At 49.1% G+C, this 26750-nt stretch overlaps 2 protein-coding genes across 2 annotated transcripts in view; both read right to left on the bottom strand.

Annotated features, from left to right (window-relative positions):
- Positions 1–26750, bottom strand: part of LOC140723536 (NACHT, LRR and PYD domains-containing protein 3-like) — a 114039-nt gene that overhangs the window by 66691 nt on the left and 20598 nt on the right. The gene's annotated exons all lie outside the window — the stretch shown is intronic.
- Positions 1463–26750, bottom strand: LOC140723531 (NACHT, LRR and PYD domains-containing protein 3-like). Its single transcript, XM_073038098.1, has 6 exons — positions 26720–26750; positions 24445–26200; positions 7458–7544; positions 2663–2833; positions 2340–2507; positions 1463–2175 (listed from the first exon to the last, which is right to left on the bottom strand). The coding sequence occupies exons 2-6, from the start codon at positions 26181–26183 to the stop codon at positions 2088–2090; spliced, it is 2253 nt and encodes a 750-aa protein (XP_072894199.1). The 5' UTR covers positions 26184–26200; positions 26720–26750; the 3' UTR covers positions 1463–2087.

Genomic DNA, 26750 nt, shown 5'->3' with positions numbered 1-26750 from the left:
GGTGTGGAGGGAGATTCACTCTGTGGCTGACCCCAGGAGTGTGTGATGGGACGGTGTGGAGGGAAATTCACTCTGAGTCTTCCCCGGGAGTTTGTGATGGGATGGTTTTGAGGGAGCTTCACTCTGAGTCCGACACCAGGAGTATGTGATGGTACGATGCAGATGGAGATTCACTCTGTGTCTCACCCTGGGAGTGTGTGATGGGACAGTGTGGAGGGACATTCAGTCTGTGTCTGAACCCGGGTGTGTGTGATGGGACGATGTGGGGGTAGCTTCACTCTGTGACTGTGCCGGGGGAGTGTCTGATGGACGGTGTGGAGGGAGCTTCATTCTATGTCTGACCCCAGGAGTGTGTGCTGGTACAATGCAGAGGGAGATTCACTCTGTGTCTCACCCTGGGAGTGTGTGATGGGACGGTGTTGAGGGAGATTCACTCTGTGTCTGACCCCGGGAGTGTGTGATGGGACAGTGTGGAGGGAGATTCACTCTGTGTCTGACCCCGGGATTGTGTGATGGGACGGTGTGGAGGGAGATTCACTCTGTGTCTGTCCCCGGGAGTGTGTGATGGGACAGTGTGGAGGGAGATTCACTCTGTGTCTGACCCCGGGAGTGTGTGATGGGACAGTGTGGAGGGACATTCAGTCTGTGTCTGAACCCGGGTGTGTGTGATGGGACAGGCCATCTTGGCCCTTCTCTTCCGTGCTAAACACTCACTCTCTACCATGTCCCACTGACCTGCACTCACCCCATAACCATCCATTCCTCTCATGTCCATATACCTATCCAATTTTTTTTTAAATGACAAAATTAAACCCGACTCTGCCACTTCTACTGGAAGCTCGTTCCATACAGCTACCACTCTCTGAGTAAAGATGTTCTCCCTCGTGTTACCCCTAAACTTTTGCCCCCTGACTCTCAACTCATGTTCTCTTGTTTGAATCTCCCCTACTTTCAATGGAAAAATCTTTTCTACGTCAACTCTATCTATCCCCCTCATAATTTTAAATACCCCCCCCTTCAACCTTCTACGCTCCGAAGAATAAAGACCTAACTTGTTCAACCTTTCCCTGTTACTTAGGTGCTGAAACCCAGGTAACATTCTAGTTAATCTTCTCTGTACTCTCTCTGTTTTGGTGACATCTTTCCTATAATTCGGTGACCAGAACTGTACACAATACTCCAAATTCGGCCTGATCAATGCCTTTTCCAATTGTAACATTACATCCCAACTCCTATACTCAATGCTCTGATTTATAAAGGCCAGCATACCAAAAGGTTTCTTCAGCACCCTATTCACATGAGATTCCACCTTCAGGGAACTATGCACCATTATTCCGAGATCACTCTGTTCTACTGCATTCCTCAATGCCCTACCATTTCAGTTCATCAGGTGCTGGGGGCAGCAGTAACCCCATGTCACTGATTCTCCTATAATGAGACCAAAGTCAGACACCAAGACACTAAGTTACAGCGGTTTATTGATATCATCATGACAAATGTAAATCGACTCTCTCACAGTCACACACAATGAACTGACCGGCGACAACGAGTGACCGGGTGAATAATCAGTCCCGTTTCTCACCGTCACTCTGCATCGGGGAACCGATGATTATAAAATCACACTTCAGGGCCGTGTCCGGGATCGCTGCAGATCCAGGGTCACTGCCGAGGGATTTGTCCATTTAACATCATTATATCGGCCAGACTGCCGAATGCACCGTCCTCAGCAAAGGGAGCAAAAGGATTCTCACCCGGGATAATCCCACCCCGGGACACCGGTATTCCAGACTGAGCCCCGGACCCCCGGGCTCTTCCTGTCTGGGTAATCCCCCGGGGTGTCACGTGGGGAGTCTCGAACACGCACTTCCGGCGGAAGCTGCCCCGCCGGACAACAGGCGGAAACACGTCACTGCAGGACCGCTCTGAGCGACGCACACAGCGCGGGGCCCGAGCCGGTTCCGTTAAAACCGTTGGGAATCAGCCCCGGCGCGCGGCCGTTAAAGGTAAGGGCGGGAGTTAAAGGGGAGGGCGGGGAGTCGGCCAAATGTCCTCATCCCGCGGGCGGGGATGTTCACACATTCAGATGTTCACACGGTCACTCTCAGTCCGGGTCTGAGTCCCCGCAGAGATCTCAGTTCCTTCTCCCCGGTCTCACTGAACCGATTCACCCGCAGCCTGAAACAGATGGGAGAATAAAGATGAAATAAACAGATTACACAACAGTGTCAGTAACAGGGGACCGGGGTTAATGTTTCAACAACACTCACAGACAAATATCACCAGAAAACCCGCGGATCCGCTGATATTTAATCACATTGAACATTAACACAAACACTCACCAGATCCGCTCCAGACTCGGGAGGGTCAGCATGAGGCGGCGGAGAGCGGGGACAGATCGGTCTGTCAGAGAGTTTGATCCCAGGTTCAGCTCCGTCAGTGATGGTTTTGTACTGAGAGTGGAGACGAGATCCTCGGCACCAGAATCTGTGAGATCGACATCCCACAGCCTGGAGATGAGAGAGAGTGAGGGTGAAGGACACAGAGAGACAGGAGACGGTACAAATCCCCAGTGTTTATCAGTAACACAATTACTGATCACATTAATGTTCAGTGTCAGACACCCAGTGACTGTAAACACAATCTCCCACAGTCTGGTACTTACTCCAGTGTCTGTATTTTACACTCCGGGTTCCTCAGAGCCGCAGACACCAGTTTCACTCCTGAATCCCCCAGTTTATTCAAACTCAGGTTCAGATCCGTCAGTGATGGGTTTGTACTGAGAGCGGAGGCGAGATCCTCGGCACCAGAATCTGTGAGTCCGACACCCCTCAGCCTGGAGATGAGAGAGAGTGAGGGTGAAGGACACAGAGAGGCAGGAGACGGTACAAATCCCCAGTGTTTATCAGTAACACAATTACTGATTTGTCTTCTTCAGCACGACTGCGCAAGTCGGCCAGAGAGAAGAGCAAGAAGAGTTTAAAAGGAAGACAGATTTACAGAGCGAGCGTCAGAGGAGCGGAGACAGAGTAGGAAGGCTTTGGCTCAATGGGGCTTCGGCGATAAAGGGTCGAGGCGAGGTAGGTTATCTGTTTACGATACAGACAGAGAGTATGTGTGTGAGGCTGGTTTTCTGTGCTCGGTGTCAGATGTGGGAGATCCTGGAGACTCCCAGCCTCCTGGACGGCAACATCTGCACCCGGTGTGTCGAGCTGCAGCTCCTCAGGGACCGAGTTAGGGAACTGGAGATGCAGCTCGATGACCTTCGTCTGGTCAGGGAGAGCGAGGAGGTGATAGAGAGGAGTTACAGGCAGGTGGTCACACCGGGGCCACGGGAGACTGAGGAAGTGGGTCACAGTCAGGAGAGGGAAGGGCAAGAAGCAGGTACTAGAGAGTACCCCTGTGGCTATTCCCCTTGACGATAAGTACCCCTGTTCGAGTACTGCCGGAGGGGGGTGGCCTACGGGTTGGGGAGCATCAGTGTCAGTGCCTCTGGCACAGAGTCTGGCCCTGTGGCTCAGGAGGGCAGGGAAAGGAAGAGGAAGGCAGCAGAGATAGGGGACTATAGTCAGGGGGTCAGACAGATGATTCTGTGGATGCAAGAAAGAAACTCGGATGCTAGTTTGCCTCATAGGTGCCAAGGTCTGGGATGTTTCTGATCACTTCCAAGTTATCCTGCAGTGGGAGGGAGAACAGCCAGAGGTCGTGACATAGGTAGGAAAAGGGAAGAGGTCCTGAAAGTAGACTACAGGGAGTTAGGAAGGAAGTTGAGAAGCAGGACCTCAGAGGTAGTGATCTTGGAATTACTGCCTGTGCCACGTGACAGTGAGAATAAGATTAGGATGAGGTGGAGGATAAACGCATTGACTGAGGGATTGGAGCAGGAGGCAGGGATTCAGATTTCTGGATCATTGGGACCTCTTTTGGGGCAGGTGTGACCTGTACAAAAAGGACGGGTTGCACTTGAATCCCTTGAGGACCAATATCCTGGCAGGAGGGTTTGCTAAGGCTACTGGGGAGAGTTTAAGCAAGAATTGCTGGGGGGAGGGAACCAAATTGATGTGATGGAGGAGAGGGAGGTTGGCTCACAAATAGAGAGAATTTGGAGACAGTGTGAAAGGGAGGATACGCGGGTGATAGAGAAGGAGGCACTCAGTCCGATGGTTTGAGATGTGTCTATTTTAATGCAAGGTGTATGATGAATAAAACGGATGAGCTTAGAGCGTGGATCAGCTCTCGGAGATATGATGTGGTGGCCATTACAGAGACTAGGATGGTGCAGGGGCAGGAATGGTTACTTCGAGTGCCAGGAGTTAATTGTTTCAGAAAGGACAGGGAGGGAGGCAAAAGAGGTGGGGACGTGGCACTGTTGATCAGAGATAGTGTCATGGCTACAGAAAAGGAGGACACTCCGGCATCTCTGGGTGGAAGTTAGGAACAGGAAGGGGTCAATAACACTACTGGGTGTTTTGTATAGACCACCCAACAGTAACAGGGACATCGAGGAGCAGATAGGGAGACAGATTCTGGAAAGGAGTTTTAATAACAGGGTTGTTGAGGTGTGAGATTTTAATTTCCCAAATATTGATTGGTATCTCCCTAGAGTGAGGGGTTTAGATGGAGCGGAGTTTGTTAGGTGTGTTCAGGAAGGTTTTCTGACACAATATGTAGATAAGCCTACAAGAGGAGAGGTTGTACTTGATCTGCTATTGGGAAATGAACCTGGTCAGGTGTCAGGTCTCTCAGTGGGAGAGCATTTTGGAGATAGTGATTACAATTTTGTCTCTTTTACCACACCTTTAGAGAGGTATGGGTCAGTTAAGTTAGGGAAACCTTTAATTGGAGAAAGGGGAACTATGGGGCTATCAGGTTGGAACTTGTAAGCATGAATTGGAAACAGATGTTGTCAGAGAATAGTACCGAAGCAATGTAGAAAATGTTCAAGGGATATTTACATGGGGTTCTGAGAAGGTGCGTTCCAATGAGACATGGAAAGGATGGTAGGGGACAAGATCTGTGATGTACAAAGGCTGTTGTAAATCTAGTCAAGAAGAAAAGAAGAGCTTACAAAAGGTTCAAAAACGAGGTAGTGATATGAATCTGGAAGATTATAAGGCTAGCAGGAAGGAGCTTAAGAATGAAATCAGGAGAGCTGGAAGGGGCCATGAGAAGGCCTTGGCGGACAGGATTAAGGAAAACCCTAAAGCATTCTGCAAGTATGTGAAGAGCAAGAGGATAAGATGTGACAGAATAGGACCAATCAAGTGTGACAATGGAAAAGAGCGTATTGAACCGGAGGAAATAGCGGAGATATTTAATGAACCATTTGCTTCAGTATTCATGACGGAAAAGGATCTTGGCAATTGTAGGGATGACTTGCAGTGGACTGAAAAGCTTGAGAATGTAGATGTTAAGAAATATGTGGTGGAGCTTTTGGAAAGCATCAAGTTGGATAAGTCACCGCGACCGGAAAAGGTGTACACCAGGCGACTGTTGGAAGCAAGGGAAGAGATTGCTGAGCCTCTGGCGATGATCTTTGCATCATCAATGAGGACATGAGAGTTTCCGGAGGATTGGAGGGTTGCGAATCTCGTTTACTTATTCAAGAAAGGGAGTAGGGTTAGCCCAGGAAATTATAGACCAGTGAGTCTTACTTCAGTGGTTGGTAAGTTGATGGAGAAGATCCTGAGAGGTAGGGTTTATGAACATCTGGAGAGGCAAAATATGATTAGGAATAGTCAGCATGGCTTTGTCAAAGGCAGGTTGTGCCTTACGAGTCTGAATGCTTTTGTTGAGGATGTGACTAAACACATTGATGAAGGAAGGAAGAAGATGCAGTGTATATTGATTTCAGCAAGGCATTTGATAAGGTACACCATGCAAGACTTATTGAGAAAGTAAGGAGGCATGGGATCCAAGGGGACATTGCTTTGTGGATCCAGAACTGGCTTGCCCACTGAAGACAAAGAGTGGTTGTAGATGGGTCATATTCTGCATGGAGGCTGGTGACCAGTGGAGTGCCTCAGGGATCTGTTCTGGGACCCCAAGTCTTTGTGATTTTTATAAATGAGCTGGCTGAGGAAGTGGAGGGTAGGGTTAGTAAATATGATGATGACACAAAGCTTGGGGGTGTTGTGAATACTGTGGAAGGCTGTCAGAGTTTACAATGGGACATTGATAGGATGCAAAACTGGGCTGAGAAGTGGCAGATGGAGTTCAACCCAAATAAGTGTGAAGTAGTTTACTTTGGTAGGTCAAATATGATGGCAGAATATAGTATTAATGGTAAGACTCTTAGCAGTGTGGAGGATCAGAGGGATCTTGGGGTCCAAGTACATAGGACACTCAAAGATGCTATGCAGGTTGACTCTGTAGTTAAAAGGGCGTACAGTGTATTGGCCTTCATCAGTCGTGGGATTGAGTTTAAGAATCGAGAGGTAATGTTTAACAGTTGAGAGATTATGAGGGGGGATAGATCGAGTTGACGTGGATTGACTTTTTCCATTGAGAGTAGGGGAGATTCAAACAAAAGGACATGATTTGAGAGTTAGGGAGCAAAAGTTTAAGGGTAACACGAGGGGGAATTTCTTTACTCAGAGAGTGGTAGCTGTGTGGAGCGAGCTTCCAGTAGAAGTGGTAGAGGCAGGTTGGGTATTGTCATTTAAAGTAAAATTGGATAGGTATATGGACAGGAAAGGAATGGAGGGTTATGGGCTGAGTGCCGGTCAGTGGGACTAGGTGAGAGTAAGCGTTCGGCATGGACTAGAAGGGCCAAGATGGCCTGTTTCCGTGCTGTAATTGTTATATGGTTATATGTTGCAGCTATACAGGACCCTGGTCAGACCCTACTTGGAATACTGTGCTCAATTCTGGTCACCTCACTATAGGAAGGACGTGGAAACCATAGAAAGGGTGCAGAGGAGATTTACAAGGATGTTGCCTGGATTGTGGTGCATGCCTTATGAGAATAGGTTGAGTGAACTTGGCCTTTTCTCTTGGAGTGACGGAGGATGAGAGGTGATTTGGTAGAGATGTACATGATAATGAGAGGCATTGATCATGTAGATAGTCAGAGGCTTTTCCCCAGGGCTGAACTGGCTAACATGAGAGGGCATAGTTTTAAGGTGCTTGGAAGTAGGTACAGAGGAGATGTCAGGGGTAAGTTTTTTTACACAGAGAGTGGTGAGTGCATGGAATGGGCTGCTGGCGGCGGTGATGGAGACGGAAACGATCGGATCTTTTAACTCCAGGAAGGCTACATGGAGCTTAGAAACATGGAGGGCTATGGGTAAAACCGAGGTAATTCTAAAGTAGAAACATGTTCGGCACAGCGTTGTGGGCCGAAGGGCCTGTATTGTGCTGTAGATTTTCTATGTTTCTTCGTTTCTACTGATCACATTAATGTTCAGTGTCAGACACCCAGTGACTGTAAACACAATCTCCCACAGTCTGGTACTTACCACAGTTGCTGTATTTTACACTCCGGGTTCCTCAGAGCCGCAGACACCAGTTTCACTCCTGAATCTCCCAGGTCATTCCGCCCAAGTCTAAACACAAAGAGACAGATTGATGAACAAAGTGATTCAAACCGTGGGTCTGGGGGAATTTCTCTCACTTGGATATTTCAGGAAACATTAAACCCTTCAGTAAATCACTGATCGGAGTTCCCATCACTATCAATGTCCCTCACTGACCAGCTCCAGTGTATTCACCGAATGTCGGTAATTTCGTCTGTCGGTGTGACTCTGTAAACTCCACATATTCTGTCCCATTCCCCGATGGCTAAACAAAATGTTCCTGACAGAAAAGCAGAAATGTCAATGGGACACAGTGAAATAGACCCACCCGAGCTAAAGGGATGGGGAAGAGAGATCCCACAAGAAGAGTGGGGGATGGGAACAGAGGCCCCACACGAGAAAGGGTGATGGTGAATAGAGATCCCACATGAGGAAGGGGGATGGGGGAGAGAGATCCCGCAGGAGGAAGGGGAATGGGGGAGAGGGATCCCATAGGATGAAGGGGGATGGGGGAGAGAGATCCCACAGGAGGAAGGGAGATGGGGAAGAGAGATCCCACAGGAGGAAGGGAGATGGGGAAGAGAGATCCCACAGGAGTTCGGATGGACGAGAGATCTGAAAGTAGGAAGGGGGATGGGGAAGAGAGATCCCACAGGAGGAAGGGGGATGGGGAAGAGAGATCCCACAGGAGGGGGGATGTGGTAGAGAGATCCCACAGGTGGAAGGGGAAGTGATAGATCCCTGAAGAGGAAGGAAGATGTGGAAGGGAGACCCACAAGAAGGGTGGGGTATGACAACAGAAGCCCCACAGAAGAAAGGTGGATGGGGAATAGAGATCCCACAAGAGGAAGGGGGATGGGGAAGGGAGATCCCACAGGTGGAAGGGGGACAGGGAAGAGAGATCCCACAGGAGGAGGGGGGATGGGGAAGTGAGATCCCACAGGAGGAAGGGGGACGGGGAAGAGAGATCCCACAGGAGGAAGGGGGATGGGGAAGAGAGATCCCACAGGAGGAAGGGGGACGGGGAAGGGACATTGCACAGGAGGAAGGTCAAAGGGGAAGGGAGATCTCACAGGTAGATTGCTACCCATGCCACGTGCTAGTGAGGCTAGAAATAGGAAGATAATGCAGCTAAATACGTGGCTGAGGGGATGGTGCATGAGGGTGGGGTTCATGTTTCTGGACAATTGGGCTTTCTTCCAGGAGAGGTGCGACCAGTTCGAATTGGACAGTTTGCACCTGAACTGGAGGGGACTAACATCCTTGCCGGTAGGTTAGGCAAGTTCTGCTCAGGGGGTTTTAAACCAGATTGTAAGCGGAGGGTGCAGTGTGTTAGAGCTGATAGTGATGTGGAGGAGGATACGGGTCATGTGAGGACAGCTTGTATAGACAGATATCAAATGTTTGTACGTGATAGAAATGTTCTCAGGTACATCTATTTCCATACGAGGAGTATTGTAGGTAAGGCAGATGAGTTTAGGTCGTGGATTGGCACATGATGATATCGACATCATTGCTATTAGTAAGACTTGGTTGCAGGAGGGGCAGGACTAATAACTATATAAACATATAACAATTACAGCACGGAAACAGGCCATATCGGCCCTTCTAGTCTGTGCCGAATGCTTACACTCACCTAGTCCCACTGACCCGTACTCAGCCCATAACCCTCCATTCCTTTCCTGTCCATATACCTATCCAATTTTACTTTAAATGACAATACCGAACCTGCCTCTACCACTTCTACTGGAAGCTCGTTCCACACAGCGACCACTCTCTGAGTAAAGAAATTACCCGTCATATTACCCTTAAACGTTTGCCCCCTAACTCTCAACTGATGTCCTCTTGTTTGAATCTCCACTATTCTCAATGGAAAAAGCCTATCCACGTCAACTCTATCTATCCCCCTCATAAGTTTAAATACCTCTATCGTCCCCCCTCAACCTTCTATGCTCCAAAGAATAAAGACCTAACTTGTTCAATCTTTCTGTGTAACTTAGGTGCTGAAACCCAGGTAACATTCTAGTAAATCTTCTCTGTACTCTCTCTATTTTATTGACATCTTTCCTATAATTCGGTGACCAGAACTGTACACAATACTCCAAATTTGGCCTTACCAATGCCTTGTACAATTTTAACATTACATCCCAACTCCTATACTCAATGCTCTGATTTATAAAGGCCAACATACCTAAAGCTTTCTTCACCACCCTATCCACATGAGATTCCACCTTCAGGGAACTATGCACCATTATTCCTAGATCACCCTGTTCTACTGCATTCTTCAATGCCCTACAATTTACCATGTATGTCCTATTTGGATTATTCCTACTAAAATGCAGTACCTCACACTTATCAGCATTAAACTCCATCTGCCATTGTTCAGCCCACTCCTCTAACTGTTCTAAATCTCTCTGCAAACTTTTAAAACCTACTTCATTATCCACAACGCCACCTACCTTAGTATCATCTGCATACTTACCAATCCAATTTACCACCCCATCATCCAGATCATTAATGTATATGACAAACAACATTAGACCCAGTACAGATCCCTGAGGCCCACCACTAGTCACCGGCCTCCAACCTGACAGTTATCCACCACTACTCTCTGGCATCTCTCATCCAGACACTGTTGAATCCATTTTACTGCTTCAGTATTAATACCTAACGATCAAATCTTCCTAATTAACCTTCTGTGCGGAACCTTGTCAAGGGCCTTAATGAAGTCCATATAGACAACATCCACTGCTTTACCCTCGTCAACTTTACTTGTAACCTCTGCAAAAAATTCAATAAGGTTTGTCAAACATGACCTTCCATGCACAAATCCATGATGACTGTTCCTAATCAGACCCTGTCTATCCAGATAATTATATATACCATCTCTAAGAATACCTTCCATTAATTTACCCACCACTGACGTCAAACTGGCAGGCCTATAATTACTAGGTTTACTCTGGGAACCCTTTTTAAACAATGGAACCACATGAGCAATACGCCAATCCTCCGGCACCATCCCCGTTTCTAATAACATTTGATATATTTCTGTCAGAGCCCCTGCTATTTCTACACTAACGTCCCTCATGGTCCTAGAGAATATCCTGTCAGGCTCCGGAGATTTATCCACTTTTATATTCCTTAAAAGCGCCAGCTTCATGTTCCGAGGTTCCGTTGTTTCAGACGTGATAGGGGTGAAGGATGAAAGGGGGAGGAGTGGCATTACTAGTCAGGGAGAATATCACAGCTGTGCGTAGACGGGACAGCCTGGAGGGCTTGTCTACACATGCCATATGGGTGGAGCTGAGGAACGGGGAAAGTGCGACCACACGAATAGGGTTGTATTATAGACCACCCAATAGGCAGAGAGAATTGGAGGAGCAAATCTGTAGAGAGATAGCAGACCAATGTAAGAAACAGAAAGTTGTAATCGTAGAGGATTTTAAATTTCCACATATTGACGGGGACGCCCACTCTGAGAAAGGGTTAGATGGCGTGGAGTTTGTCAAATGTGTTCAGGAAAGTTTTCTAAATCAATATATTGAGGTACCAACGAGAGAGGGTGCAGTACCTGATCCCCTATTAGGGAACCAGACAGGTCAGGTGACAGAAGTATGTGTAAGCAAACATTTTGGGTCCAGTGACCATAATGTCATTAGTTTCAAGATAATTATGGATAAGGATAGGACTGGTCCACCAGTTAAGGTGCTGAATCGGAGAAGGGCCAATTTTGTGGAAATGAGAGAGGATCTGGGAAGAGTGGGTTGGGATAAGTTGTTTTCTGGCAAGGATGTGTTCAGTAAGTGGAACGCCTTCAAGGGTGAGATTTTGAGAGTGCAAAGTTTGCATGTTCCTGCCAGGATTAAAGGCAAAGTTAACAGGCATAGGGAACTTTGGTTTACAAGTGATATTGGTGATCTGGTTAAGTAGGTGTTTAGCAGGTATAGGCAACAAGGAACAAATGAGGTACTTGAAGAGTATAGAAAATGTAAGCGAATACTAAAGAAGGAAATCAGGAAGACAAAAAGAAGACATGAGGTTGCTTTGGCAGATAATGTGAAGGTAAACCCAAAGGGTTCCTACAAGTATATTGAGAGTAAAAGGATAGTAAAGGACAAAATTGGTCGCCTAGAAGATCAGAGTGGTTGTCTATGGGTGGAGCCTCACGAGATGGGGGAGATCTTAAACAGGTTTTTTGCGTCAGTGTTTACACAGGAAACTGGCATAGCGGATATGGAATTAAGGCAAACAAACAGTAGTGTAATGGAACATATAGAGATTAAAGAGGAGGAGCTGCTTGCTGCCTTACAGTGAGTAAAGGTCGATAAATCCCCCGGGCCTGACATGATATCTCCTCGGACTTTGAGAGAGACTAGTGTAGAAATTGCAGGGGCCCTGGCAGAAATATTTAAAATGTCCTCAGCCACGGGTGCGGTGCCGGAGGATTGGAGGGTAGTTCATGTAGTTCTGTTGTTTCAAAAAGGCTCCAAAAGTACACCAGGTAATTACAGGCCAGTAAGCCTGACATCAGTAGTAGGTAAGTTATCAGAAGGTGTTCTGAGAGATCGGATATACAAGGATTTGGACAGCCAAGGGCTGATTAAAGATAGTCATCATGGCTTTGTATGTGGTAGATCATGTTTAATGAATCTTGTAGTGTTTTTCGAGGAGGTTACCAAGAATGCATATGAAGGAAAGGCTGTGGATGTTGTCTACATTGACTTTTGTAAGGCCTTTGACAAGGTCCCACTTAAGAGGTTAGTTCTAAAGGTTCAGACACTAGCTATCCATGGAGAGGTTGTAAACTGGATTCGAATTGACTGTGTGGGAGAAGACAGAGAGTGGTAGTGGATGATTGCTTCTCAGACGGAGGCCTGTGACTAGTGGTGTGTCTCAGGGATCTGTGCTGGGACCATTGTTGTTTGTTGTCTATATCAATGATCTAGATGATAATGTGATAAATTGGATCAGCAGGTTTGTGGATGACACTAAGATAGAGGCGTTGTGGACAGCGAGGAAGGCTTTCAAAGCTTGCAGAGGGATCTGGAGCAACTGGAAGAATGGGCCAGAAAATGGCAGATGGAATTTAATGCAGACAAGTGTGAGGTGTTCCATTTTGGAAGGACAAATCAAGGTACGACATACACGATAAACGGTAGGGCACTGAAGAGTGTGGAGGAACAGAGGATCTGGGTTTTAGATACGTAAGTCCCTGAAAGTGGCGTCACAGGTAGACAGGGCTGTAAAGAAGGCTTTTGGCATCCTGGCATTCATAAATCAAAGTACTGAGTATAGGAGTTGGGATGTTATGGTGAGGTTGTATAAGACATTGGTGAGGCCAAATTTGGAGTATTGTGTGCAGTTCTGATCACCTAACTATAGGAAGGATATCAGTAAGTTTGAAAAAGTGCAGAGAAGACTTACTAGGATGTTGCTTGGTCTTCAGGAGTTGAGTTACAAGGAAAGATTGAACAGGTTAGGACTTTATTCCTTGGAGCATAGAAGAATGAGGGGAGATTTGGTAGAGGTTTACAAAATTATGAGGGTATAGACAGGGTAAATGCGAATAGGCATAGATTTGGAGAGATAAAAATGAGAAGACATGTCTTCAGCGTGAAAGGGGAAAGGTTTGGAGGGAGAATTAGGAGGAACTTCTTCACTCAGAGGGTGGTGAGAGCGTGGAACGAGCTGCCATCTGATGTGGAAAATGTGGACTCTTAAGCTTTAAGAATAAATTGGATAGATACATGGATGGGAGAGGACTGGAGGGTTATGGACTGGGTGCAGGTCAATGGGACTAGCAGAATAAGGTTTTGGTACAGACTAGAAGGACCGAATGGCTTGTTTTCTGTGCTGTAGTGTTCTATGATTTTATGATTCTATGGGGAGGAGAGTTCCCACAGGCGAAAGGGGGATGGGGATGGGGAAGAGAGATCCCAAAGGAGGAAGGGGGATGGGGAAGAGAAATCCCACAGGAGGAAGGGGGATGGGGAAGAGAGATCCCACAGGAGGAAGGGGGATGGGGGAGAGAGATTAAACAGGATGAAGGGGGAACGGGTTGAGAGGTCGGCCAGGAGGAGGAGGGATGTGAAAGAGAGTTCCCACCTGAGGATGTGGGATTGGGAAGAGAAATCTCACAGGAGGAAGGGGGATGGGGAAGATAAATTCCACAGGACAATGGGGCATGCCAAAGAGAGATCCGACAGAAAGAAGTCCATGGGGGAGAGAGATCCCACAGGAGGAAAGGGTATGGGGAAGCAAGTTTCAACTGCAGGAAGGGATGGGGAAGAGAAATCCATAGAAGGAAGGGGGTTGTGGAAGAGCGATCTCATAGGTGAAAGGGAGATGGGGAATAGAGATCCCACAGGAGGAAGGTGGATGGGGAAGAGAGATCCCACAGGAGGAAGAGGGATGGGGAAGAGAGATCCCACAGGAGGAAGGGGGATGGGGAAGAGAGATCCCACAGGAGGAAGGGGGATGGGGAGGAGAGATCCCACAGGAAGGGGGGGTTGTGTGGAAAAGTCATCCCACAGGAGGATGAGGAAAGAGTAATAGAGAGCCCACAGGAAGAATGGGGATGGGGGCGAGATTCCAAAGAATGGAAGGGGGATTGGGATGAGAGGTCCCACAGGAGGAAGGGGGATGGGGAAGAGAGATCCCACAGGTGGAAGGGGAATGGGGCAGAGAGATCCCACAGGAGGAAGGTGGATGGGGAAGAGAGATCCCACAGGAGGAAGAGGGATGGGGAAGAGAGATCCCACAGGAGGAAGGGGAATGGGGAAGAGAGATCCCACAGGAGGAAGGGGGATGGGGAGGAGAGATCCCACAGGAAGGGGGGGTTGTGTGGAAAAGTCATCCCACAGGAGGATGAGGAAAGAGTAATAGAGAGCCCACAGGAGGAATGGGGATGGGGGCGAGATTCCAAAGAATGGAAGTGGGATTGGGATGAGAGGTCCCACAGGCGGAAGGGGGATGGGGAAGAGAGATCCCACAGGTGGAAGGGGAATGGGGCAGAGAGATCCCACAGGAGGAAGGTGGATGGGGAAGAGAGATCCCACAGGAGGAAGGGGGATGGGGAAGAGAAATCCCACAGGAGGAAGGGGGATGGGGAAGAGAGATCCCACAGGAGGAAGGGGGATGGGGGAGAGAGATTAAACAGGATGAAGGGGGAACGGGTTGAGAGGTCGGCCAGGAGGAGGAGGGATGTGAAAGAGAGTTCCCACCTGAGGATGTGGGATTGGGAAGAGAAATCTCACAGGAGGAAGGGGGATGGGGAAGATAAATTCCACAGGACAATGGGGCATGCCAAAGAGAGATCCGACAGAAAGAAGTCCATGGGGGAGAGAGATCCCACAGGAGGAAAGGGTATGGGGAAGCGAGTTTCAACTGCAGGAAGGGATGGGGAAGAGAAATCCATAGAAGGAAGGGGGTTGTGGAAGAGCGATCTCATAGGTGAAAGGGAGATGGGGAATAGAGATCCCACAGGAGGAAGGTGGATGGGGAAGAGAGATCCCACAGGAGGAAGAGGGATGGGGAAGAGAGATCCCACAGGAGGAAGGGGGATGGGGAAGAGAGATCCCACAGGAGGAAGGGGGATGGGGAGGAGAGATCCCACAGGAAGGGGGGGTTGTGTGGAAAAGTCATCCCACAGGAGGATGAGGAAAGAGTAATAGAGAGCCCACAGGAAGAATGGGGATGGGGGCGAGATTCCAAAGAATGGAAGGGGGATTGGGATGAGAGGTCCCACAGGAGGAAGGGGGATGGGGAAGAGAGATCCCACAGGTGGAAGGGGAATGGGGCAGAGAGATCCCACAGGAGGAAGGTGGATGGGGAAGAGAGATCCCACAGGAGGAAGAGGGATGGGGAAGAGAGATCCCACAGGAGGAAGGGGAATGGGGAAGAGAGATCCCACAGGAGGAAGGGGGATGGGGAGGAGAGATCCCACAGGAAGGGGGGGTTGTGTGGAAAAGTCATCCCACAGGAGGATGAGGAAAGAGTAATAGAGAGCCCACAGGAGGAATGGGGATGGGGGCGAGATTCCAAAGAATGGAAGTGGGATTGGGATGAGAGGTCCCACAGGCGGAAGGGGGATGGGGAAGAGAGATCCCACAGGTGGAAGGGGAATGGGGCAGAGAGATCCCACAGGAGGAAGGTGGATGGGGAAGAGAGATCCCACAGGAGGATGGGGGATGGGGAAGAGAAATCCCACAGGAGGAAGGGGGATGGGGAAGAGAGATCCCACAGGAGGAAGGGGGATGGGGGAGAGAGATTAAACAGGATGAAGGGGGAACGGGTTGAGAGGTCGGCCAGGAGGAGGAGGGATGTGAAAGAGAGTTCCCACCTGAGGATGTGGGATTGGGAAGAGAAATCTCACAGGAGGAAGGGGGATGGGGAAGATAAATTCCACAGGACAATGGGGCATGCCAAAGAGAGATCCGACAGAAAGAAGTCCATGGGGGAGAGAGATCCCACAGGAGGAAAGGGTATGGGGAAGCGAGTTTCAACTGCAGGAAGGGATGGGGAAGAGAAATCCATAGAAGGAAGGGGGTTGTGGAAGAGCGATCTCATAGGTGAAAGGGAGATGGGGAATAGAGATCCCACAGGAGGAAGGTGGATGGGGAAGAGAGATCCCACAGGAGGATGAGGGATGGGGAAGAGAGATCCCACAGGAGAAAGGGGGATGGGGAAGAGAGATCCCACAGGAGGAAGGGGGATGGGGAGGAGAGATCCCACAGGAAGGGGGGGTTGTGTGGAAAAGTCATCCCACAGGAGGATGAGGAAAGAGTAATAGAGAGCCCACAGGAGGAAAGGGGATGGCGGCGAGATTCCAAAGAATGGAAGGGGGATTGGGATGAGAGGTCCCACAGGAGGAAGGGGGATGGGGAAGAGAGATCCCACAGGTGGAAGGGGGATGGGGAAGAGAAATCCCACAGGAGGAAGGGGGATGGGGAAGAGAGATCCCACAGGAGGAAGGGGGATGGGGAGGAGAGATCCCACAGGAAGGGGGGGTTGTGTGGAAAAGTCATCCCACAGGAGGATGAGGAAAGAGTAATAGAGAGCCCACAGGAGGAATGGGGATGGCGGCGAGATTCCAAAGAATGGAAGGGGGATTGGGATGAGAGGTCCCACAGGAGGAAGGGGGATGGGGAAGAGAGATCCCACAGGTGGAAGGGGGATGGGGAAGAGAAATCCCACAGGAGGAAGGGGGATGGGGAAGAGAGATCCCACAGGAGGAAGGGGGATGGGGGAGAGAGATTAAACAGGATGAAGGGAGAACAGGTTGAGAGGTCGGCCAGGAGGAGGAGGGTTGTGAAAGAGAGTTCCCACCTGAGGATGTGGGATTGGGAAGAGAAATCTCACAGGAGGAAGGGGGCTGGGGAAGATAAATTCCACAGGACAATGGGGCATGCCAAAGAGAGATACGACAGAAAGAAGTCCATGGGGGAGAGAGATCCCACAGGAGGAAAGGGTATGGGGAAGCGAGTTTCAACTGCAGGAAGGGATGGGGAAGAGAAATCCATAGAAGGAAGGGGGTTGTGGAAGAGCGATCTCATAGGTGAAAGGGAGATGGGGAATAGAGATCCCACAGGAGGAAGGTGGATGGGGAAGTGAGATCCCACAGGAGGAAGAGGGATGGGGAAGAGAGATCCCACAGGAGGAAGGGGGATGGGGAAGAGAGATCCCACAGGAGGAAGGGGGATGGGGAGGAGAGATCCCACAGGAAGGGGGGGTTGTGTGGAAAAGTCATCCCACAGGAGGATGAGGAAAGAGTAATAGAGAGCCCACAGGAGGAAGGGGGATGGGGGAGAGAGATCCCACAGGAAGGGGGGTTGTGTGGAAAAGACATCCCACAGGAGGATGAGGAAAGGGTAATAGAGAGCCCACAGGAGGAATGGGGATGGGGGTGAGATTCCAAAGAATGGAAGGGGGATTGGGATGAGAGGTCCCACAGGAGGAAGGGGGATGGGGAAGAGAGATCCCACAGGTGGAAGGGGAATGGGGCAGAGAGATCCCACAGGAGGAAGATGGATGGGGAGTAGAGATCCCACGAGGAATGGGGATGGGGAAGAGAGATCCCACAGGAGGAAGAGGGATGGGAAGTGAGATCCCACAGGAGGAAGAGGGATGGGGAATAGAGATCCCACAGGAGGAAGAGGGATGGGAAGTGAGATCCCACAGGAGGAAGAGGGATGGGGAATAGAGATCCCACAGGAGGAAGGGGGATGGGGAAGAGAGATCCCACAGGAGGAAGAGGGATGGGGAGGAGAGATCCCACAATAGGAAAGAAGATGGGGAAGAGAGATCTCACAGGAGGAAGGGGGATGAGGATGGAAGATCCCACAGCTGGATGTGGGATGGGGAAGAGAGATCCCACAGGAGGAAGTGGGATGGGGAACAGAGATCCCACAGGAGGAAGAGGGATGGGGAGGAGAGATCCCACAATAGGAAGGGGGATGGGGAAAAGTGATCCCAGAGGAGGAAGGGGGTTGAGGAAGGAAGATCCCACAGGTGGATGGGGCATGGGAAAGAGAGATCCCACAGCAGGATGTTGATGGGGAGCAGAGAGTGCACAGGTGGAAGGGGATGGGGAATAGTGATCCCACAGAAGTATGGGGATTGGGGAAGATATATCCCTAGGATGAAAGATGGTGGGGAGGAGAAATCCCACAGTTGGAAGGAGAATTGGGAAGAGAGATCTGACAGGAGGATGTGGGATGGGGAAGAGAGATACATGTGGAGGGACAAGACAGATCCCACAGGAAGAGGGGGCATTATGATGACCCACAGGAGGAAGTTGGATGGGGAAGAGCAATCCGTCGGAAGGAAGGGGGGTGGTGACAGTAGATCCCACAGAAGGAATGGGAATGGGGAATACAGATCCCATAGGATGATGGGGCATGGGGACGAGCGATGAGACAGGAGGAAGTGGGTGGGGAAGCGAGATCATACAGGAGTTTGGGGGATGAGTAGGAGAGATCCCATAGGAGGAAGAGTGATGGGGAAAATAGATGCCACGGAAGGAAGGGGGACAGGGAAGAGAGATCCCATCCGATGTAGGGGATTGGGAAGAGAGATCCCACAAGTGGATGGGGAATGGGGAGGAGAGATGTATAGGAGGAAGGGAAATGGCGAAGAAAGATCCCTTAAGAAGTGGAGGGACGGAAACAGAGCCCCCATGGGGGTCAGGTGGATGGGGAAGAGAGATCCCACTGTAGGAAATGGGATATTGAAGAGAGATCCCACAGGAAGAAAGGGGTCGGGAGTTTAAATCGCACATGAGGAAGGGAGTTGGGGAAGACAGATCCAACAGATGGAAGTGGGATGGGAACAGAGGCCTCAGAGGGTGAATGGGGATGCGGAAGAGAGATTCCACTGTAGGAATGGGTTTGGGGAAGAGAGATTCATCAGGAGGAAGGGAGCTGGTGATGAGAGATCCCACAGGAGGAAGGTGTATAGGGAACAGAGAGCCCACAGGAGGAAGGGAGATGGGAAGAGAGATCTCACAGCAGGAAGAGGGATGGGGAAGGGAGATCCCACAGGCGGTATGGGAATGTGGAAGAGAGATCCCACAGGAGGAAGGGGGATGGGGTAGAGAGATCCCACAGGAGGAAGGGGGATGGGGTAGAGAGATCCCACAGGAGGAAGGGGGATGGGGAAGAGAGATCCCACAGGAGGAAGGGGGATGGGGTAGAGAGATCCCACAGGAGGAAGGGGGATGGGGGAGAGAGATCCCACAGGAGGAAGGGGGATGGGGTAGAGAGATCCCACAGGAGGAAGGGGGATGGGGAAGAGAGATCCCACAGGAGGAAGGGGGATGGGGGAGAGAGATCCCACAGGAGGAAGGGGGATGGGGTAGAACGATCCCACAGGAGGAATGGGGATGGGGTAGAGAGATCCCACAGGAGGAAGGGAGATGGGGAAGAGAGATCCCACAGGAGGAAGGGGGATGGGGAAGAGAGATCCCACAGGAGGAAGGGGGATGGGGGAGAGAGATCCCACAGGACGAAGGGGAATGGGGAAGAGAGATCCCACAAGAGGAAGGGGGATGGGGGAGAGAGACCCCACAGGTGGAAAGGGGATGGGGTAGAGAGACCCCACAGGTGGAAGGGGGATGGGGAAGAGAGATCCCACAGGAGGAAGGGGATATAGAGAGAGATTAAACAGGATGAAGCGGGAAGGGGTTGAGAGATTGGCCAGGAGGAGGAGGGATGTGGAAGAGAGTTCCCACAGGAGGATGTGGGATTGGGAAGAGAAATCTCACAGGAGGAAGTGGGTTTGGGAAGTGAAATTCCAGAGGACAATGGGGCATGCCAAAGAGAGATCCGACAGGAGGAAGGTGTATGGAGAAGAGAGATCCCACGGCAGGAAGGGGGATGGGGATGAGAGATCCCACAGCAGGACGGAATGGGAAGGGAGATCCCACAGAAGGAAGGGGGATGGGAAAGTGAGATCTCACAGGTGGATTGCTACCCGTGCCACGTGCTAGTGACGCTAGAAATAGGAAGATAATGCAGCTAAATACGTGGCTGAGGGGATGGTGCATGAGGGTGGGGTTCATGTTTCTGGACAATTGGGCTTTCTTCCAGGGGAGGTGGGACCAGTTCGAATTGGACAGTTTGCACCTGAACTGGAGGGGACTAACATCCTTGCCGGTAGGTTAGCAAGTTCTGCTCCGGGGGTTTTAAACAAGGTTGCAGGGGGAGGGGGCAGAGTGTTAGAGCAGATAGTGAGGTGGAGGAGCATAATGATCATGCGAGGACTGCCTGTATAGACAGATATCAAAGGTTTGTACGTGATAGAAATGTTCTCAGGTGCATCTATTTCAATGCAAGGAGTATTGTAGGTAAGACAGATGAGTTTAGGGCGTGGATTGGCACGATAATGATATCGACATTATTGCTATTAGTAAGACTTGGTTTGCAAGAGGGGCAGGACTGGCAGCTTCATGTTCTGGGTTTCTGTTGTTTCAGAGGTGATAGGGCGGAGGGATGAAAGGGGGAGAAGTGGCATTACCAGTCAGGGAGAATATCACAGCTGTGCGTAGATGGGACAGCCCAGAGGGCTCGTCTATAGAGGCCATATGGGTGGAGCTGAGGAACAGGAAAGGTGTGAGCACACTAATAGGGTTGTATTATAGACCGCCCAATAGGCAGAGAGAATTGGAGGAGCAAATCTGTAGAGAGATAGCAGACCAATCTAAGAAACAGAATGTTGTAATCGTAGGGGATTTTAACTTTCCACATATTGACGGGGACGCCCACTCTGAGAAAGGGTTAGATGGCGTGGAGTTTGTCAAATGTGTTCAGGAAAGTTTTCTAAATCAATATATTGAGGTACCAACGAGAGAGAGTGTGCAGTACCTGATCTCCTTTTAGGGAACCAGACAGGTCAGGTGACAGAAGTATATGTAAGCAAACATTTTGGGTCCAGTGACCATAATGTCATTAATTTCAAGATAATTATGTATAAGGATAGGACTCATCCACCAGTTAAGGTTCTGAATTGGAGAACGACCAATTTTGTGGAAAAGAGAGAGGATATGGGAAGAGTGGATTGGGTTAAGTTGTTTTCTGGCAAGGATGTGTTTAGTAAGTGGAATGCCTTCAAGGGTGAAGTTTTGAGAGTGCAGAGTTTGCATGTTCCTGCCAGGATTAAAGGCAAAGTTAACAGGCATGGGGAACCTTGGTTTACAAGGGATATTGGTGATCTGGTTAAGTAGGTGTTTAGCAGGTATAGGCAACAAGGAACAAATGAGATACTTGAAGAGTATAGAAAATGTAAGGGAATACTAAAGAAGGAAATCAGGAAGACAAAAAGAAGACATGAGGTTGCTTTGGCAGATAATGTGAAGATAAACCCAAAGGATTCCTACAAGTATATTGAGAGTAAAAGGATAGTAAAGGACAAAATTGGTCCCCTAGAAGATCAGAGTGGTCGTCTATGTGTGGAGCCTCACGAGATGGGGGAGATCTTAAACAGTTTTTTGCGTCAGTGTTTACTCAGGAAACTGGCATAGCGGATATGGAATTAAGGCAAACAAACAGTAGTGTTATGGAACATATAGAGATTAAAGCGGAGGAGAATCTTGCTGCCTTATAAAGGTAGATAAATCTCTGGGCCTGACATGATATTTTCTCTGACCTCGAGAGAGACTAGTGTAGAAATTGCAGGGGCCCTGGCAAAAATATTTAAAATGTCCTCAGCCACGGGTGCGGTGCCGGAGGATTGGAGGGTAGCTCATGTTGTTCCGTTGTTTGAAAAAGGCTCCAAAAGTACACCAGGTAATTACAGGCCAGTAAGCCTGACATCAGTAGTAGGTAAATTATTGGAAGGTGTTCTGAGAGATCGGATATACAAGGATTTGGACAGCCAAGGACTGATTAAAGATAGTCATCATGGCTTTGTATGTGGTAGATCATGTTTAATGAATCTTGTAGTGTTTTTCGAGGAGGTTACCAAGAATGCATATGAAGGAAAGGCTGTGGATGTTGTCTACATTGACTTTTGTAAGGCCTTTGACAAGGTCCCACTTAAGAGGTTAGTTCTAAAGGTTCAGACACTAGGTATCCATGGAGAGGTTGTAAACTGGATTTGAATTGGCTGGGTGGGAGAAGACAGAGAGTGGTAGTGGATGATTGCTTCTCAGACGGAGGCCTGTGACTAGTGGTGTGTCTCAGGGATCTGTGCTGGGACCATTGTTGTTTGTTGTCTATATCAATGATCTAGATGATAATGTGATAAATTGGATCAGCAGGTTTGTGGATGACACTAAGATAGAGGCGTTGTGGACAGCGAGGAAGACTTTCAAAGCTTGCAGAGGGATCTGGACCAACTGGAAGAATGGGCCAGAAAATGGCAGATGGAATTTAATGCAGACAAGTGTGAGGTGTTCCATTTTGGAAGGACAAATCAAGGTACGACAAACACGATAAACGGTAGGGCACTGAAGAGTGTGGAGGAACAGAAGGATCTGGGTTTTAGATACGTAAGTCCCTGAAAGTGGCGTCACAGGTAGACAGGGTTGTAAAGAAGGCTTTTGGCATCCTGGCATTCATAAATCAAAGTACTGAGTATAGGAGTTGGGATGTTATGGTGAGGTTGTATGAGACATTGGTGAGGCCAAATTTGGAGTATTGTGTGCAGTTCTGATCACCTAACTATAGGAAGGATATCAGTAAGTTTGAAAAAGTGCAGAGAAGATTTACTAGGATGTTGCTTGGTCTTCAGGAGTTGAGTTACAAGAAAAGATTGAACAGGTTAGGACTTTATTCCTTGGAGCGTAGAAGAATGAGGGGAGATTTGATAGAGGTTTACAGAATTATGAGGGTATAGACAGGGTAAATGCGAATAGGCATAGATTAGGAGAGATAAAAATGAGAAGACATGTCTTCAGCGTGAAAGGGGAAAGGTTTGGGGGGAGAATTAGGAGGAATTTCTTCACTCAGAGGGTGGTGAGAGTGTGGAACGAGCTGCCATCTGATGTGGAAAATGTGGACTCTTAAGCTTTAAGAATAAAATGGATAGATACATGGATGGCAGAGGACTGGAGGGTTATGGACTGGGTGCAGGTCAATGGGACTAGCGGAATAAGGTTTTGGTACAGACTAGAAGGACCGAATGGCTTGTTTTCTGTGCTGTAGTGTTCTATGATTTTATGATTCTATGGGGAAGAGAAATCCCACAGGAGGAAGGGGGACGGGGAAGAGAGATCCCACAGGAGGAAGGGGGATGGGGAAGAGAAATCCCACAGGAGCAAGGGGGATGGGGAAGAGAGATCCCACAGGAGGAGGGGGATACAGAGAGAGATTAAACAGGATGAAGGGGGAACGGGTTGAGAGATCGGCCAGGAGGAGGAGGGATGTGAAAGAGAGTTACCACAGGAGGATGTGGGATTGGGAAGAGAAATCTCACAGGAGGAAGGGGGTTGAGGAAGAGAAATTCCACAGGACAATGGGGCATGCCAAAGAGAGATCCGACAGGAAGAAGTCCATGGGGGAGAGAGATCCCACAGGAGGAAAGGGTATGGGGAAGTGAGTTTCAACAGCAGGAAGGGATGGGGAAGAGAAATCCATAGAAGGAAGGGGGATGTGGAAGAGCGATCTCATAGGTGAAAGGGCGATGGGGAAGAGAGATCTCACAGGAGGAAGAGGGATGGGGAGCAGAGATCCCACAGGAGGAAGAGGGATGGGGAGGAGAGCTCTCACAGGAAGGGGTGGGGTGTTGTCTGGAAAAGACATCCCACAGGAGGATGAGAAAAGAGTAATAGAGAGCCCACAGGAGGAATGGGGTTGGTGGCGAGATTCCAAAGAATGGAAGGTGGATTGGGATGAGAGGTCCCACAGGAGGATCCCAAGGGTAAACGATAATCCTACAAGACGAGAGGATGCAGAAATTTTTTGTACGTGTGTGTTGGGTCTGAACAGAGCCCCAGAGGAGATGCGCCCTCGTTCTTTGCGCATCTGGAAGTGAGCAAAGTCACACACGGGGAAGGGCAGTGGGAGGACAATCTCACAATGTTATTTCTTTCCTTCTCACTGGGACAGTCTGCTGACGGTCTCTTGTCCCTCACCGGGAAGGGGGTGTGAATCTCTGACCCACCTGCTGCAGTCTGTGTTGGTCTGGGTGTCAGTAAAAGTGAGAAGGAACATTGTCAATGGACGTGTCACAGGCAGTTAGAAACACGGCCATTCCTGTGATTTACTACCATTGAACCAATGGCCGTTGTTCACTGATCTGATGAAGTCTCCAACATCCCTTCACAAGGAACCACAGAACCCTCCTGTCCTGGGGGAATTACTGACTGATCCCCGTGGGCATTTGTCACAATTCTTCACAATCTGATTTACTACAAATTTACCGAAATTCCTTTGCTTTGAAACAACACAATGAGACAGTTTCACAGTTCAGAGTGAGAGATAAATCAAGTTACCTCAACTTCTGGCACTTGTGTAGCCTGGGTCCCAGTCGCTGGATTCCTTCACACTGAATGTGGCAGTTCCCCAGGTTGAGGTGTTTTATTGTATCACAGAATCCGATGGCATGAGACAGGACCGCGCAGTCAATCGGGGTCAGTGTCATTCCACTGAATGAAAGTGTTTCCACAGATCCCAGTGCGGCCTGAGCCAGTCCACGATTCTGAGACTCAAACAGGTAGTGCAATGAGTTCAGGAGGCTCCTTTTACCAGCTTCACTCCTCGTGTTTCCACTCTGGCGTTTAACCTCCTCCTTCACCCAGTCAATCACCCGGCAGGTTGTTTCATGAGGAAATGGACCTAGAAACTCCTCCAGGCCCCAAACTGTCATTGGGGAGGAGAGACCAGCAACGAAACGGAGAAATACCTCAAATCGCCCATCTGTCCTGTTGTGGGCTTCAGTGAGGAATTTCAGGATATCCCCGGGATGTGGATTCAGGAATTGTGCGACTGCAGCTACAAACTCTTGGATGGTGAGGTGTGGGAATGTGTACACCACACACCGGGCTGAATCCTCTCTCTCCAAAAGTTCCATCAGGAACCCGGATAGGAACTGGGAAGGCTGCAGAGTGTAATTGATCAAATCTCCATCTGTAAACACAATCTTCCTATCAAACACTCCTCTGAAGGCCATCTGACCAACCCTGAGTAACACATCACGGGGGCTCTCAATCTCACGGCCGTGGTTTTTCAGGATGTTGTAAATATAGTAGGAGTACAGTTGGGTGATGGTCTTGGGAACTCGCTGTGGGTCCCTGACTCTTTGTGTGAAGAAGGGGCCCAGTGCCAGAGCGAGGATCCAGCAGTAGGAGGGGTTGTAGCTCATGGTGTACAGGATCTCGTTCTCCTTCACGTGTATGAAAACAGCTTCCGCCACTGTCTGATCTTCAAAATACCTCATGAAATATTCCTTCCGTTCCTCACCAACAAATCCCAGGATTTCAGCCCAGACACTGATATCCGCCTTTTCCAATAAATGTAACGCAGTGGGACGGGTGGTCACCAGCACTGAACACCCTGGGAGCAGCTTGCCCTGGATTAAACTGTACACAATGTCAGAAACCTCACACCACCACTCGGGATCTGGGCACTGGTGCTTGGGTTCTGTATCTCTCCGACTGTCAGCAAAATCGATTTTGTGCTTGAATTCATCCAAACCATCGAATACGAACAGCAGTCCCTCTGTCTGTTTCCAGATCTCTCCCAGGATATTCCCAAAGTAGGGGTAATGATGCAGAATCAGTTCTTTCAGGTTTATTCTGCAGTTAATGGTGTTTAAATCCCGGAATTTGAAACTGAAGACAAACTGGAATTGTTGGTATATCTTCCCCGTGGCCCAGTCATAAACAATCTTTTGTACCATTGTTGTTTTCCCGATCCCTGGGACTCCGGCCACTGCTGCGGACATCCCGGATTTGTTTCCAAAGAAATATCTTTCCAATTTTTGAAGAAAGCTCTTCTTGAATAACTGATCAATCCGGAGTTTTTCCAGCTCTCCGTGGAGATGTTTCTGTCTCCACTCCTCGTGGTCTCTGCCTCTTGCCAGCAGCTCATGTTCCACCAGTCTCCGATCTCGAACAGTAGAAATGACCGTGAGCTCAGCGTATCGATCAACCAGCTGGAAAACCTTCACCTTTTCCCTCATCAGGATCGTGTTCACTCTCAGTTTTTCAGTTTCTGCCCGCAGGGTCTCCATGTGTTTCCTTCGAACATCTTATGACGGACAGAAATAGGTTGTCAGTGCCTGATCTGATGAACATGGAGCTCACAACATATTTTATTTAATAAAAAAACTACTCGTTAAAAACACTGTTTGTGTGAAATCGGGTGATCAGAGATTACAGTGTCTGAAAATGGACGATGGCCCAGAAACATTTCTGCTCTGATTCAGATCCGCTGTTAAAGGCTCCACTGTCCCCTCTGTTGGTAGTTTGCAGATTCCCCGGTGTTCCCGCGAGCACCAAGTGCACACGTGATTCTGGAGAGGAGAGTGTTGTGTGGAGCGGGTGGTTTCACTGCTTTCACTGCTCAGCTTCTGCTGAACTGTGCAACCCTGCAGAGGGTAACAGTGGGGGAGGGGGCATTTACTTGTTCTACTGACTTTTACTTCTCTCACAATGGACCCCATGTTCTTGACACTCCTTTAGGATTAAGCTGTCAGTACTGAGCCACAGAAAAGGAACATAATTTCCGTTTCCTTTTCCAGGCTGAGCCAGTCACGATATAACACACCCCGCACTGGTCTACAGTCTCTTATTCTCCG

Source organism: Hemitrygon akajei, unplaced genomic scaffold, assembly GCF_048418815.1.
Source record: "Hemitrygon akajei unplaced genomic scaffold, sHemAka1.3 Scf000118, whole genome shotgun sequence".
Taxonomy (NCBI): Eukaryota; Metazoa; Chordata; class Chondrichthyes; order Myliobatiformes; family Dasyatidae; genus Hemitrygon; species Hemitrygon akajei.
This window is presented reverse-complemented; position numbering and strand designations above follow the sequence as displayed.